General features: G+C 42.4%; 1 protein-coding gene and 3 non-coding genes across 4 annotated transcripts; 1 reads left to right on the forward strand and 3 right to left on the reverse strand.

Moving 5' to 3' along the window:
• Window positions 1-456: 456 nt before the first annotated feature.
• Window positions 457-544, reverse strand: trnay-gua (transfer RNA tyrosine (anticodon GUA)). The gene is given in 2 exon segments: window positions 457-492; window positions 508-544. It is a non-coding gene; the product is annotated as a tRNA-Tyr (tRNA).
• Window positions 545-751: 207 nt separating this feature from the next.
• On the reverse strand, window positions 752-839 carry trnay-gua (transfer RNA tyrosine (anticodon GUA)). The gene is given in 2 exon segments: window positions 752-787; window positions 803-839. It is a non-coding gene; the product is annotated as a tRNA-Tyr (tRNA).
• Window positions 840-1,080: 241 nt separating this feature from the next.
• Window positions 1,081-1,168, reverse strand: trnay-gua (transfer RNA tyrosine (anticodon GUA)). Its single transcript is given in 2 exon segments — window positions 1,081-1,116; window positions 1,132-1,168. It is a non-coding gene; the product is annotated as a tRNA-Tyr (tRNA).
• A 4,499-nt stretch (window positions 1,169-5,667) lies between these two features.
• On the forward strand, window positions 5,668-8,245 carry LOC103371208 (frizzled-8-like). Its single transcript, XM_008300454.1, has one exon. The coding sequence runs from the start codon at window positions 5,734-5,736 to the stop codon at window positions 7,474-7,476; it is 1,743 nt and encodes a 580-aa protein (XP_008298676.1). The 5' UTR covers window positions 5,668-5,733; the 3' UTR covers window positions 7,477-8,245.
• Window positions 8,246-14,977: the final 6,732 nt, after the last annotated feature.

The following is a 14,977-nucleotide window of genomic DNA, read 5'->3' on the forward strand; positions in this document are numbered from 1 at the left end:
AAGCCAAACTATGTGAAGAAGAAACAATAGTCAAACTCATTGGATATAAACTGTAGGTATAAATCCTGTCATTTTCACATTTCTAATAACAACAACTTCAGTTGACTTTCTTACAGCTACAGTCATAAAATCTCCCTCCTTCAAGCCGGCGACCGAAGGATATCAGCACGGCTCCCCTACAGTCCTCCGCTCTACCAGCTGAGCTACTGAAGGTCATAGGTTGGTAGTTTAACCATGTGCACTACGGACAATGAACAATAAGCGCTTAGACAAAATGTTTGTGTATGATGTGGTTTTACAGAAATGAAGCCAAACTATGTGAAAAAGAGGCGATAGTCTCATTCACTGAATGTAGACTGTGGGTATAAAACCTGCCATTTTCACATTTCTAACAACAACAACTTCAGAACAGTTGTTTTATCTGTTTGATTCACAGCATCAAACACAGAAAACTTCTCCTTCGAGCCGGATTTGAACCAGCGACCTAAGGATTACAGTATAACTCTCCTACAGCCCTCCGCTCTACCAACTGAGCTATCGAAGGGAACAGACAGGCCGACTGACCATGTGCACTATGGCAAATGATCACCATGTGTCTAGAGATAATGTCTGGACATCGACAGATTTGCAGCAAAGCTATATGAAGAAGCAGCAATTGTCTGACTCACTGAATGTAGACTGTGGATATAAAACCTGTCATTTTTGCATTTCACACAAACAGCCAACAACAATTACAGTCACAAAATTATCCTCCTTCGAGCCGGATTTGAACCAGCGACCTAAGGATGTCAGCATCGTTCATCTACAGTCCTCCGCTCTACCAACTGAGCTATCGAAGGTCACAGGCTGGTTGATTTACCATGAACACTACGGACAATGAACACTAAGCGCTGAGAGAAAATGTTTGTATATGATGTGGTTTTACAGACATGAAACCAAGACATGTGAAAGAGGCGATAGTCTGACTCACTAATACAGACTGTGGGTATAAAACTTACCATTGTAGCATTTCTAACAACAACAAAGTCAGCACAGGTTTTTGATTCAAAGTGTTCAACAGCTCCACCCACAAAAACCTTCTCCTTTGAGCTGGTTTTGAACCAGTGACCGAAGGATGTCAGTGTCACTTCCTTACAGTCCTCTGCTCTACCAACTGAGCTATCGAAGGTGATAGGCTGGTTGATTTACCATGTACAGTATGGACAATAAATACTAAGAGCTGAGAGAGAAGGTTTGTATGTGATGTGGTTTACAGTCGTGAAGCCAAACTATGTAGAAATGAGGCATAAAATCTTTCAGCTAACCAGCTCCTACTGAACCTCCACTGTGCTGGTTCAGAATAAAAGAAGATCTTGCACTTTTTAATGTGTTCCTAAAACTGCCGTAAATGAAGCTTTGACAACAATCCATTCAGGAGAATCTTTCACTTTCAATATCATTGCGTTTTGGTCTTGTACACCTACAGTTGTGCAAACCACCACCTCACCGTCTCTACCTTGTCTCTCAGGAGGATCCAGATGTTTCTGTCTCTGGTGTTTCTGCCTATCATCGGTCTTCACTGGTCTATTTATTGGAAATGCATCACATTAACTTGGACTTTATCCTTGCAGTTAACGCTAGATAATTATTGCTTACACTTTCTATTGAGCTTTCCTTATTGATCCACTGCATTATTGATTTCAGTCAGCATTTCCAAAGAAACTACTTAAGACTCACTTGAGACTCACAGGTTTGTGTATCCCAACAATGGCACAAGTCAACATTAATGAGTTCAATGTTAATCAACTCAGTTTTAGCACATAATATGACAGAAAGGATGGAAGAGTTTGAGAGAATCACAAGGCCAAGCTTCCCATGAGGAGGTTACAAAGACAAACATTTCGGAGTTTCACAGCACGCCTCAGTAACTCTGTGAGAACCCCCCCTCCTACCCACCCGCCCGCCTTTTTCTTTGGCGTCATGAACTTTGAGAGCCCTGGGAGAATCAGGGGGAAAGATCGGGGGGAAGGCAGGAGAGAGGCTAGGAAGGGAGGCGAGATAGAGGAGTGGTAGAGTAGGCTGCCTTGAGAATGCAGAAATTGACTTCTAAACAGATGCAGTAATTCCATTTCCACCCTTTTAAATTTGGTATGCAGGGGGCCAGCGCGTAACCCTAAACCCACTATCGCCGTTGCACACAGAAGGCGGGAGGCGTAGTCGACAGTTGGTGGCTGGGGCCGCCGAGTCTATCAGCCTTGTTAATCAATACGGGTTCCACTCTGATAGACAGCGATTGGTGTAACTGATGCTCAGTCTGCTATTTTGTTCTCCCTGGCGGAGGAGGAGGCACCTGTTTCCTGCGACTTTCACCTGCAGTTCACAGCTCGGCTGGAGACGGCTGGCCCAGCGTGAGGCTTCTGGATGGGGCCCAAAATGCGCCTATACGTGCACGGGAATGTCTGAGGAGTCTCCTTCAGCCATGAGAAAAACATTCTTCCTCTTTTAACTAAATGATTCAGATTTTGGTGAAGCTGTGAGGAACGCTAGAGCTGCATAAGGCCTGATTTTAACGTGGAAATCAACAACTTTGTCACTCCAGTTAATCATAATGATGCTGTAAATTCAGTTTTTTGTTGTTGCTATGGGAGAACATTGTGTAGAGGTTTGGCCAGGTGATGAGTGATGCTGCCCAGACGTTGACACCAACAGTGCCACTGCTCTGAAGCTGCTCCAAAACACTGAGCAGCTCTTGTTTCAATCTGAGCACTGAAAAAAAAAGAACAGCAAACACTGAAATTAGCTATTTAGCTCTATGAGAAAGAAGCTGAATGGGAATTGAGCTGAACTGAAAGAACATTATTAGCTTTTTATTTCATAAAAAGTGTAATTCTATAACTTGGGCGTCCGTCTCTTCTCTATACAGCTTCTATTTAACTTTTCCTGCAGCTTCTCTGTGGTTTTGCCTGTTCAATAATCTTTTGCGAAGTTTTTCTTTAGAAAAATTGAGAGTTGTGTAAGATGTTGGCTGTTGTGCAGAACTTTAAACTGACTTTAGACTTAGCCTCATCTCTTACATATACCAGTGACGAGATTCTGTCAAGTCACTAAGAAAGATACTGAACTCTAATTTTCTCTTCTCGTGTTTTCACAAAGAACAACCTCATATTGCACCTTGGTGGATATCTAATGTTTATTTTTTGTGCTATTGATTGATTCCACCCCCTTTTCCACCAGTTTACCAAATGGGAGGATGCAGTGACGTACAGAAGAGAATCCTAAACTCGGTGTAGAAGACGTTTAGTTATTGCCGGCTCACCCAGCACTCACAGAAACAGCCTTCACACAATCAACCCCACCCTATCGGAGACCCCAAACTGAGCCAAAAACAAGCATCCCTTTGCAAATACTGGAGTTTGGGGCTAATTAGTTCTGATAAAAACCTGTGGATTGGAAACACGCCGCCCGTCTGCCAAACTGTCTCAGCTCCATTTGAAGCTGTTGAATCCAATAAGAAGTGTGAATGACTTTAATTAGTGCTATCACAATGCTGCATCTGCCCATGTTAGCTTATTTCCTTTGGGCTGAAACTGTTTGCACACACACAGTTACACACACGCTACCCTGTTTGTTAGGACAGCGGTGCATCGCAGTAATCGCCGGCCCAGCATGCTCTGAGTGAAACATTGGCACCGGCGTTAAGACAAACTGCCCCCTCCCTTTAGACCAAGACGACCCCCTGCTGCGGGCTAACAAGACCACAGCAACCTCCCTCACCACACACAGCCTCCCTGTGTTTCTGCTGCAGATGCACACATCGGCACACACACGCTTTTCCTCTCGCACACACAACCGATTCAAAGCCACACGCACATTTTCACTTTGTCAGATTTCCTACAGAAGACGGGAAGCCTCTCTGCAGTGGAGGCTGACTGACGGACAGTATCAGACTAGTGCTCCCTTGTGGCTTTCAGCTGACAGGCGATGAATAAATTGACTTTTCTAAAACTTATCATTAAATTGAAGCTTGTGGGTTGCACGGAAAATTGGTTTGCAATTGGCATGCAAAGAAACTAGTGTCTCCACCTGCTTTTAAACAGTTAGCGAACCAAATGACTTCCTCCTTCCTGTAATTCTGTGATGATCAAACTGGCTATGAGTTTTTTTAAAACCCCAATAATGACAGTGGAGATGCTCTATGTTCCTGCATGTGTGAGCTGGGATTGGAATACATCCTGTTTAATACTCTGGATGACTTAAAAGCTTGTAAATAAAAGTAGTGATTCACTGAAACAGAACCTAAGCGTAACAGCGATGGTGAATCAACAGGCAAATGTTCATCATCTGAACCTGTCCAGATGGTAAAAGACCATCCCAAAATGTCTTGCAAACACGAAGATAACATAAATCACACTGTTCTTACAAGTTTAAAATATAAAAGGTCACCCAGCCAGAATGTTTTTGTTCTAAAATATTCTGGAAAAAGTTCTGCAAAGCTCCAGTGATATTTTCAGTGGGATGTTTTCTTCGACTTCCCAGATTGTTCTTCTTAAAGGCCAGATAAAGTTCTCTAAAGACGCTCTAGACATGTTAAACATTTTTCTGAGCGTTGCATTGACAATGTCAGTCCTTTGTTATCATGTAACATTGTAGGAACATTTTATAGTCGAACGTTCTCAACAACACCCTCAGAACATTACAGGCCAAATGTTCTACATTGGTTAATATGTCACATTAAAAGGATGTGTCATAAAAGCCCTGAATGGTGATCCGAGGCCTCGGAAACACCTTGAAAACATATTTAGAATGTTGTTTTGAGAACGTTCTCTTCTTCCTCTGGTCATCCTCCAAACATCTGATGGATGGTCAAACGTTTTGTCTTAGTTCTTTTTTACTCTCACTGGAATATTATTCAAAATGAAAAACATCCTTAAAGCAGTCCTGGAATATCAGAATAAATGTTTTCTTTTAAACATTATTAGAACTTGTAGCACAGATTCATTTACAAATAACTGTTTTCATGCTTTTTCTCCCACTGTTGATTTCATTTTGTATTCTTGAGCAAATGAAAACTACCAAATACATTCAAGTGTGAACAAATATTCCTGAAAAAAACATTTTTTCCCCCTAATTTATTATTGCATTGATATCATCGATGCTGTGGTGCATCCAGGAACATTTTGCATCCTGTTGACCCAAACCTTGCATGTTTAGTTCCTGTTAGTTTGCTCTCCTCCTAATTACATTCCTTCATAAAGCACCTATTGTATGATTACCTCCTCTCCCTGTTTGTAAAGGGCAGTGTGTGAATTTGTGTGCTTGCAGGGGGTTGTGGGGGGCGTAAACAAGGACAAAGTGATTCTAACCCTTCCTCCAGGGTGAACGTTTTAAACAAACACCTATAGAAGGAACTCCTGATTGACTTGACTTACTCTCCCTCCCCGCCCAGGCTGGGGGAGTGTCCTCGTCCCCTGCTGTATAAAACCCAACGCACCCATCGGCTACGGAACATGCAAAGAGAGACGCGTTGCTGCACCGACACAAAGGAGAGACGGGAGGCTGCTGCTATCCAGACTGTGAGAGAGTGAAACGCTTGTTTTGGATATTACGCACACCGAAGCCCGTCACAAACTGTCTGCGCACTAGCATGAGTTTAGCAGCGCTCCAGGATTAATCGGACTTGCAGCCTGCTTGCAAAGCGCAAGTTCGCTGTCACTTTTTTTTGTCGAGGACGAATTGCGCACAGAAAAAACAACGATGGAGGAGAGGAGCATCCCGGGATGGTGCGTGCTGCTCGCCCTCGTCCTGCACGGCTGCATGGCGGCCAAGGAGCTCCAGTGCCAGGAGATCTCCGTGCCTCTGTGCAAAGGTATCGGCTACAATCACACTTACATGCCCAACCAGTTCAACCATGACACGCAGGACGAAGCCGGCCTGGAGGTGCACCAGTTCTGGCCGCTGGTGGAGATAAAGTGTTCCCCGGACTTGCGCTTCTTCCTCTGCAGCATGTACACGCCGATCTGCCTGGAGGACTATAAGAAGCCACTGCCGCCGTGCAGGAGCGTGTGTGAGCGGGCGAAAGCTGGCTGCGCTCCTCTCATGAGGCAATACGGCTTCCCGTGGCCGGACCGGATGAGGTGCGACCTGCTGCCCGAGCAGGGCGACCAGGACACGCTGTGCATGGACTACAACCGCAGCCAGACCACTACAGTGTCTCCGGTGGTGGCGAAGCCCACCAACCGGCCCCTGAAGCCGTACAACACCAAGAAGAAGAGTGGCTTCGGTCGTGGCATCCCTGGTAAACACAAACCAGCGGCGTCTGCGTGTGAGACGGGGTGCTTCTGCCGCGCGCCCATGGTGCCGGTGACCAGCAACGGACACCCGCTGCTCAACCGCGTCAAAACAGGGCAGATCTTGAACTGTGCCATCCCGTGCCACAACCCTTACTTCTCCCCAGAAGAGAGGACTTTCACCGCCTTCTGGATCGGTCTGTGGTCCGTGCTGTGCTTCATCTCCACTTTCGCAACTGTGGCGACTTTTCTAATTGACATGGAGAGGTTTAAGTACCCGGAGCGCCCCATCATCTTCCTGTCCGCCTGCTACATGTTCGTGTCAGTTGGATATATTGTCAGGCTGATCGCTGGACATGAGGAAGTGGCCTGTAACCGGGAGAACGGCGCTGACCACATCCACTATGAAACCACAGGTCCTGCACTCTGCACCATCGTCTTTCTGCTCATCTACTTCTTCGGCATGGCCAGCTCGATCTGGTGGGTGATTCTGTCCCTCACCTGGTTCCTGGCGGCAGGTATGAAGTGGGGGAACGAGGCGATCGCCAGTTACGCACAGTACTTCCATTTGGCCGCCTGGCTCATCCCCAGCATGAAGTCCATCGCGGTTTTGGCTCTGAGCTCAGTGGACGGGGACTCCGTGGCTGGGATTTGCTACGTGGGCAACCAGAATCTGGATAACCTTCGGGGGTTTGTGTTGGCACCACTGGTTATCTACCTGTTCATCGGCACCATGTTTCTGCTCGCCGGCTTCGTGTCGCTGTTCAGGATCAGGAGTGTGATCAAACAAGGCGGCACTAAGACGGACAAACTGGAGCGGCTGATGATCCGGATAGGCGTGTTCACGGTTTTGTACACCGTCCCGGCCACTGTCATAGTGGCGTGTTACTTTTACGAGCAGCACAACAGACAGACGTGGGAAATTACGCACAACTGTACGTGCATGACGGACCCGAGCAGGCAGAGGCCGGACTATGCCGTGTTCATGCTCAAATACTTTATGTGCCTCCTGGTGGGGATCACCTCCGGAGCGTGGATCTGGTCCGGGAAAACTCTGGACTCCTGGAGGACTTTTTGTACGCGGTGCTGCTGGGGGAGTAAAGCCTCCGCTGGCTCCATGTACAGCGACGTGAGCACTGGACTCACCTGGAGGTCCGGGACGGCCAGCTCCGTGTCCTGCCCCAAACAGATGCCACTGTCCCGGGTTTGATCAAATGCATGTCATTTGACACTTAAGACTTTAAAACCAGCGCATATCAGCTCTTTTTGGGGGACAAAGTGGCGTAAAAACTGATTTTATTTGTTAAATTATAAAAGAAAAAAATGAGTCACCAAACTGCCAGTTTGAATGAAAGTTTTTGGTTCTGAACACTCCCCTAATGTGAACTAGTTGTTGAATTTACGCTCTATTCTGCTCGTTAAAGTTCAGTTTGAACTTCCATTGCCTTATCCAAATGATGGCTTTGAATAGAGGAGGGTTGGAGCAGGAGGAGGGGAGGAGGGTGACTAATTGTGTTGGGATTGTCCATCAGCGTGTTGTAATTAGCACATTAATGAGCGCCTAATGGCTTCTCTTTAAATAATGAGACTGTCAGCAGCAGAACAATGTACCTGGCACGAAGAATGCAGAGTCTTATCTGGGCTTAATTGAATGCGTACAGCTGACAAGATCCCCCTTGTCGATAGGTTACACGGTGCAGCTGAGGCTCTTCTTCTTACTGTAAAGAACCGCTGTGTCTTAAACACCACATTTCACAATGAGGCCGCTCTGTTTTGTCTACGAGATGGATTTATACGTACATTAATCAATGCCTTAATACTGTCTCATACGGGTTTGCATTAAAAGTGTATTTATATAATTATTGGTGTACATATATTGTACATTTGTATATGGAATTTTACGAGACTGTAAATATGTATAATTTCCACTTTGATAGAAGATTTTATTTTGAGAATAAACAACTTTTATTGAACGTTTACACGTGCCTCCTGATCATTGTCACCAAAAAGAACAACTTTCATCTGTAAACTTTAAGTTAATATAAAACACCACGTGAGCAGATCTGCAGGACGCACAAGCCATAAAATCTCAGTACCTCTGTGCGTAATGGCTCACTCATGCCAGTTGTAGATTCATTTATATTTAACTCACTCGAAGTTGTAAATCACCTTTTGTGGCCACATGAGATAAGCCCGATTAAACCAGCACAGTGTTGCAGACTCACGCTGTGAGACCGAGAGAACAACATCAGCAGCGAAACGGGGAAACTACAGGTGGTCTTAGTCTGACGCTTTAGGTTTTCATTAAGTCTTCACTTAAGCGCTCCGTTTAAACCCTGGTCTTGGTTTAAGGTGTGCCTCATGCTAGTTTAGAAGTAAATTAACTTAAAATCCTCTTCATTTTCCTGCTTTTTTTATTTTTTGGTTCTTTAATACTCGTGAATAAAGATATTTTTTCTGTATAGAGTTAATTTTTTGTTAGCAGAGTCTTGTGTTGGTGAAACGATGCAGAGAAACACACCAGAAGTTAAAAAAAGAAATAATCTTTGTCAAGGCAGCAGATGTTTATTAGAAGACGTGTTAAGTTCAAGTTACTCCTAATAAGATGAAACATTTACGATGGAGATGCCTGAGGCTTCTAATGAAGGCGTCAGGGGGACAGACTGCAGGGTGACACCCGCTGCAGCGCGTATAAAGGTAATTACGGCTGTGCAGTGTGTGGTCCGTTCATCCTGTGACACTGGAACTTCTGAACTGTCATTCAACTGTGGTTCACAGTTTGGAAATGTTAAAAGGAACTGTGCGTAAAGCTGCAAGTGCGCGTTGGGGGGGGGGTCTGTTTATCTATGAAAACGGTGCGTCGTCGCATATGTTATTCCTTCTTCTTTGACAGACTCAAATAGCATGACCAGATCGACCCAATACTGAAATTTGACGAGGTCCAAGACTGACGTTTAGTACGATGAAGAAAGATGCTATGGTTGTATTGTGCTGCCACCTGCTGGTAAAATAATTAGAAGCGATCAGGAGCTCAGAGCATTGAAGTAAAATCAACAAAATACATCCACAAAATTTGGTTAATATAGCAAAATGTCTGAAACTACTTTGTTTAATCTATCAGATTTAAAAAATGGCATTTATGTTGATGTTCTAAACCACTCAAAATCCTAAGTATTTATTTCAATTCAAGCTGCCGTTGAAACAGAGACGACATATCGTTTCAGGCACTCTTAATTAAAGATACGTATATTAAATGTTAAAATATATTTTATATATTATTCAGACCTATATTTTCCAAAATGAGGATGGAATATTTGGTAGAAAACAGCATCACCACAGAGGGAGAGAACAGAATCGTGCAGCAAGATGGAGCGAACTGGTGGGTCCTTCAAAGACTTCTTAGCTTTTCCTTCATCTTCCTGGATTCAACATTCAGACAATCAAACATCTATGACATTAAATCACCTGTTAAATGGACAATTTCCTGATCCACCAACCAACCTGATTGTGAGGGACTACAATGTACTAAAGTAAGCACATCAGTCGCTTCCTACGGAGGCCTAATTGTGACTTGTGTCAGATTTGTTTCCACCAGTAATCACATTCATCCGATGCAGAGAGAGCAGATCCTGTTTGTTCACTTCACTGAGAGCAAATTGCTCTGCAGCTGCTTGTTAGATATAAGACACGTTAGCTTCCTCTTGCGTATGTCTGTGTTGTGCCAGAGGGGGTTGGGCAGGTTCCCTCAAGCCCAAAAGCAAAAAAAAAAAAAGAAAATCAACAGAGGAAATGGTCTGAGAGGTTGTGCCTGATCCATCTCCTTCTAACATAAACAAGGCACTGGCTTTTCCAGTTCAGGAAGAGCTCATCACTGGTCGATCCCACTGGTGAAACCCGGAGAACCCAACTCCTCTTCATTGGCTCCAATTAGGATGTTTATGAATGCAGGCTTTGTCTAATGATCTAATTAGACGTCGGACTCTGACCGGTTGGGAATAAATCACGTTAAGATGTCTGAATGAGCTTACATGGGCTGTTAAAGGTCACATAGCAACAGGAGCCCATAATTTCGGTGTGTATACAAAGCTGGGTGGGAAGCATTTGGCTTTCAATAACAGCTATTGTCATGTCATGACTGATTTACAATGCATTCTTAAACAAACAGGCCCGACTGACAGGTCTTGTGATGGACAAATGACCTCACTGCCTTCTGCCCCAGAGCATGCTGGGATCAACACCCCCCTTGTCTTATTCTAAAAAGACAACAAATTAATCCTTGGAGGAAATTACTGAATAAAAAAATACAACATTAACCAGAGAGATGGTGCAAAATAAATCAAAAAGCGGTTGCAATATCTATATTTTCTGCATATTGATTCAGGCTAAACATTAGCATACTAACATTCTAACTACAGAAAAGCATCTAACACTAGATGAACATGCATGTAGTTAGCATGTTGGTATGTATAGTTTATAAACTAAAGTGTTGGACAAGACAATATTTCATCCAATTGGAGGCACTGAATGAAAACTCAGGAGCACACAAGTGACATAAACATGCACAAGATTAACTCTGCCTGTATTTTTAAAGACCATCATTCATCTGAAATGCTTGTGCATCACGTCGCTCAGGATGACGGGTGCAGAGGTCAGAGGTCATATTTGTCTGGTATTCTCTGCAGGGGTAAAAAAGAAGCAGCCCGAGAAATGATTATCAGTCGTAAATTTTGATTTGGATTTATCTGACTGGGTTGAATGGATCCTCCAGTTAATGTTTTCAGACTTAAAACACTTAAAACGTAAAGCTTGGTTCATTTGTAGCTGCTTTATATGAGGTGAGTGTGAAAACAGTTGGTTTTTGTCCTTTGTGGCTCTTAAAGGAGCTCGTAAAGCAGTCCAAAGTTGACAAGATTACCTCTTTAAATTATAGTTAAATACAGAACTCATGAGTTCTAAAGTGGAATCTGAGAGATTTAGCCAGGCAGGTAAGATCCATCCGTTATGGATACACCGCTTAACCCTCATAAGGGTCGCGGGGGGGCTGGAGTCTATCCCAGCTGACTGAGGGTGAAGGCAGGGGGCACCCTGGACAGGTCGCCAGTCCATCACAGGGCGACACTTAGAGACAGACAACCAAACCCGGAGAGAACCCACGCTGCACGGGGAGAACATGCAAACTCCATGCAGAAAAATCCCGGTGTCCTCACCGGGACGTGAACCAACGACCTTCTTGCTGTGAGGCAACAGTGCTAACCACCGCTTCACCTGGCAGCCGAGGCAGGTAAGATGAGTGGTTTGTTCTGACAAGTGTAGGAGTCTCTATGTTTGGAGCTTCACCCACTCTTTGGTCATTTTATCTCACATATGTCTCTGAGTTGTATCAGTGCCATAATTAGTTGCTGACGTAGCTTTTTGAAGTGGCCGATTGAACTATTTTTCTTTACAAAGCCCTAAAATTCCTCTTGTCCAATGAGTTTCATGGTGTTTGGCATCTGCTGGTTGGTATCACACGCTTTAATAAACTCATCTGTGGACAAGGAGTCAGAGAAAACCTACTCAGCCTTCATCCAAACAACACTCCTGCATCAGCCCGCCTCCTTTCTCACCCCACAATCCCTCCATCATTAACATCAAAGGGAGTCAGAATGGATTTTGTCTTCGGAGCCGAGGCCATCAGGGACGACCCCGCCCTCCCATCCTCCCATTCGTCTCCACTACAACCTCTGAGGTGAGGAGGTTGCCGGCCGATCAATATTTTTGATGCCTCTGACATCGTCTCTGATGTGCTGTTCTGATCAATGTGGAGTTTTCTCTCCGACTTCTCAATCTCCTCCGTCTGTCGCCCCTGAGAGCCAAGTGCGCAGCTGCACCTGAGGCGTCCACCGGCTGACGCGTTAACTTTAGATCGATGGGCAGTGAAGGCATCAGCTCGCAATGTTCTGCTCTGTATTGATGTACAACACTGAACCGACACATGAAGCACTTTGTCTCAGAATAAGATGTCTGCCAGGTAAAGAGAGATATTTAAAAAAAAAAAAAGAAAACTCAGACACTTTTTAAATGATAGCTTCACTCTTTGAAGTTGGAAAATTCAAACTGAGACTGAATGCTTTTAGATTTAGGAAACAATGAATTATACATATAGAACTTTGAGTATTAACTTGTACGTGTAAATCAAAACAAGTTCAGCGTACTCCGAACCCTTGCTTTCACCAATTATCTAAGATCATTTAAGTAATTATTTTAAATTTAAAGTACATATTTTGATTTAACTCCTTTTTTCTCTTGTTCAGTAAACTTTAAGTCGTCTGAACTCATATATAACATTTTAATTTGGTATTTTTACATTTTCTACATACTATGTTTTATTTAAAGTAACATTGAATGAAACAAAGTTCCATCAACTCAACCTTAACTCAGTAAATTTAATAATTTACAGCTTATAACCTTTGAGAAAATGTAGTCAGAATACCAAAGTGTATTAAATGCTAATGAAGCGTTCACAACACAATTACAAAAAATTGATTGAAAGTTTAAAATATCTGATATTTTAAGTAATTCTCAAGAAAAGATTTAATTTATTGAATTTATTATTGAATTTATTAATAATACCTTTTCGAGGGTAATAATCATCAGCTCTTCAAACACTGACTGTATCATAACTTACATTAATAAATAACACAATCATACTCAGGGGTAAATAAGACTTATCTTTTTACACAAATGTTGTACATGATTTTACTTTTTTAAGCTGCTAAACACAACATTTATTATTATTATTATTTGGAATCTATAAAAACAGGATTCATTCTCCAAAATATATATATACTTTTAGCCAAGGATTTAGGATCATGTTTCTTCCCATAAGCTTTGTTACATGTTTAAAACCAAACAAAATCCATCAGAATATTTCGTGTGGTGTCCAAGAAACATGTAGTTTTAATGTAACTTGGATCGTTTCTGTCTGTATTTAATTGGCTGCATTACTCACTCAGTGGCCACTAGATGGCAGTAAAAGCACCAGTGTTCCATCCAGCTTCCATAAAACTGTTTTATTCATCTGACTTCAACGATGTAATTTGCATTTTTTTACAGTATGACCAACCGTATACAAGTAGAGCTTTAAGTGCTTTTGTTCTGTGGCTGTTTTTCATGTTTTGGTGCAAATCTCTCAGTTTTAATTGACAAAAATCTGAATGCTACATCAAAAAAATACATTTCAAAGCAATAGACTTTACATTTTATAGAAATATTTCAATGGTGGCCTGTTTGCTGTTTCACCATGTGTGGATCCTGGATGCACAAGCCAGGTCAATAAATACGTTGTTTTCCCTGTTTGCTGTGAAAGGTTTAGTTTAGTGGGATATTCCCAATATTTTCTGATCGATATTTCCAGGTCGTGCATATGAGTATACAGAAGGGTTAAAGTGTTTGCATAGATTTCCCCGATGTATTGCTGCTTGTCTTTTTTTTTTTTAAATCTGTTAAAATGTCTATATATAAACCTGTGTTTTATAGGGCTTGTGCAAACAAAATGCACATAGCTGATATCATCAACACGGAGGCTGGGATTTTGGCAAGGACACATAGCTAACAGAATAGCTTCTAAGTGGGCTTTGTGTGACGCTTTGTTGCGCGAACCTCGGCTGGCGCATGTGTGGGGTCACCAAGTTGGCTTGTGCAGCCCTTTGACCTCCACCAGAGACAGTGCAGTCCTTTCTCCGCTGATGACGGGCCACCCTGCTAATGTTTCTGCACGTCTTAGCTGCCCCAAATACCGCAGCAGAAGAAGAATGAAAAAGCTATGAGACATATGTTGGGGTCAGGGCTGCAGTGGAGGTAATGAGGCTCAGGAGCAGTGCTGCTACAGTCAGAGGCATCACTTTAAGCAGCCTGGAGCTACTGCTTTAGATTTTTAAAAGGTGGATTGGTTCAGAAAGAAGACTTAAAATCTTGGTGTATGTAGACAAAGAGGTAATCAGAGGACAGTTTGTGTTGTTTTAGGGGCTTATTCACTTTCTCTGTATATGTATATATATATACACACATTTATAGTTCAGTTTAATTCAATTCAAATAACTTTGTTTATCCCCTAGAGGTGATTCAAAATAGTAATAATAGGAAAACCATAGAAATATGAGGAAATACCCAAACAGCTCATTGGAGCCCACATTATTTTTTACTGTTTACTTTCAAGTACAATATAGGCCATTCAAGTATATTGAAAATATAACAAAGTCAAGTAAAGAAAATTTATATATATATATATATATTTCCTTTTACTTGACTTTTTTCAATTTTTTTTTCAGTACATTTTTTTTCAATTTTTTTTTCAGTACAATATGGGCTCCTATTGTCTTGTTTTTTTTTTGTGTTTTTTTTTTTTAGTATTTTCTCATATGCTGCTTGTGATGACATTCTAAACTGTGATTAAAAATACAAGAAAATTCCCAGAGTGCACAATAGTTCTCGTTGCTCTAACTGTAAATCTTTGACAAAAAAAGGTCAAAATTTTCATATGAAGAAAAAAAAAAAAACTTCTACAGACGATGCACGGGAAAGAAAATAATTCCCAAAACTTAACAAGACAATAATCTACTCCCCTTTTTTTTTTTTTTTTTTCAATAACAGAAAATGTACGGAGACGAACGTGTCAAAATTAAAAAAGGGTCAATCTCAATAAAAATCTGCACATCATCTGGCATGATGGT

The sequence above is a fragment of the Stegastes partitus genome, unplaced genomic scaffold (assembly GCF_000690725.1).
Source record: "Stegastes partitus isolate 25-593 unplaced genomic scaffold, Stegastes_partitus-1.0.2 Scaffold1543, whole genome shotgun sequence".
NCBI lineage: Eukaryota > Metazoa > Chordata > Actinopteri > Pomacentridae > Stegastes > Stegastes partitus.

Coding starts and splice junctions, on each gene's coding strand:
- LOC103371208 (XM_008300454.1), top strand. CDS start 5,734: ATGGAGGAGAGGAGCATCCCGGGATGGTGCGTGCTGCTCGCCCTCGTC.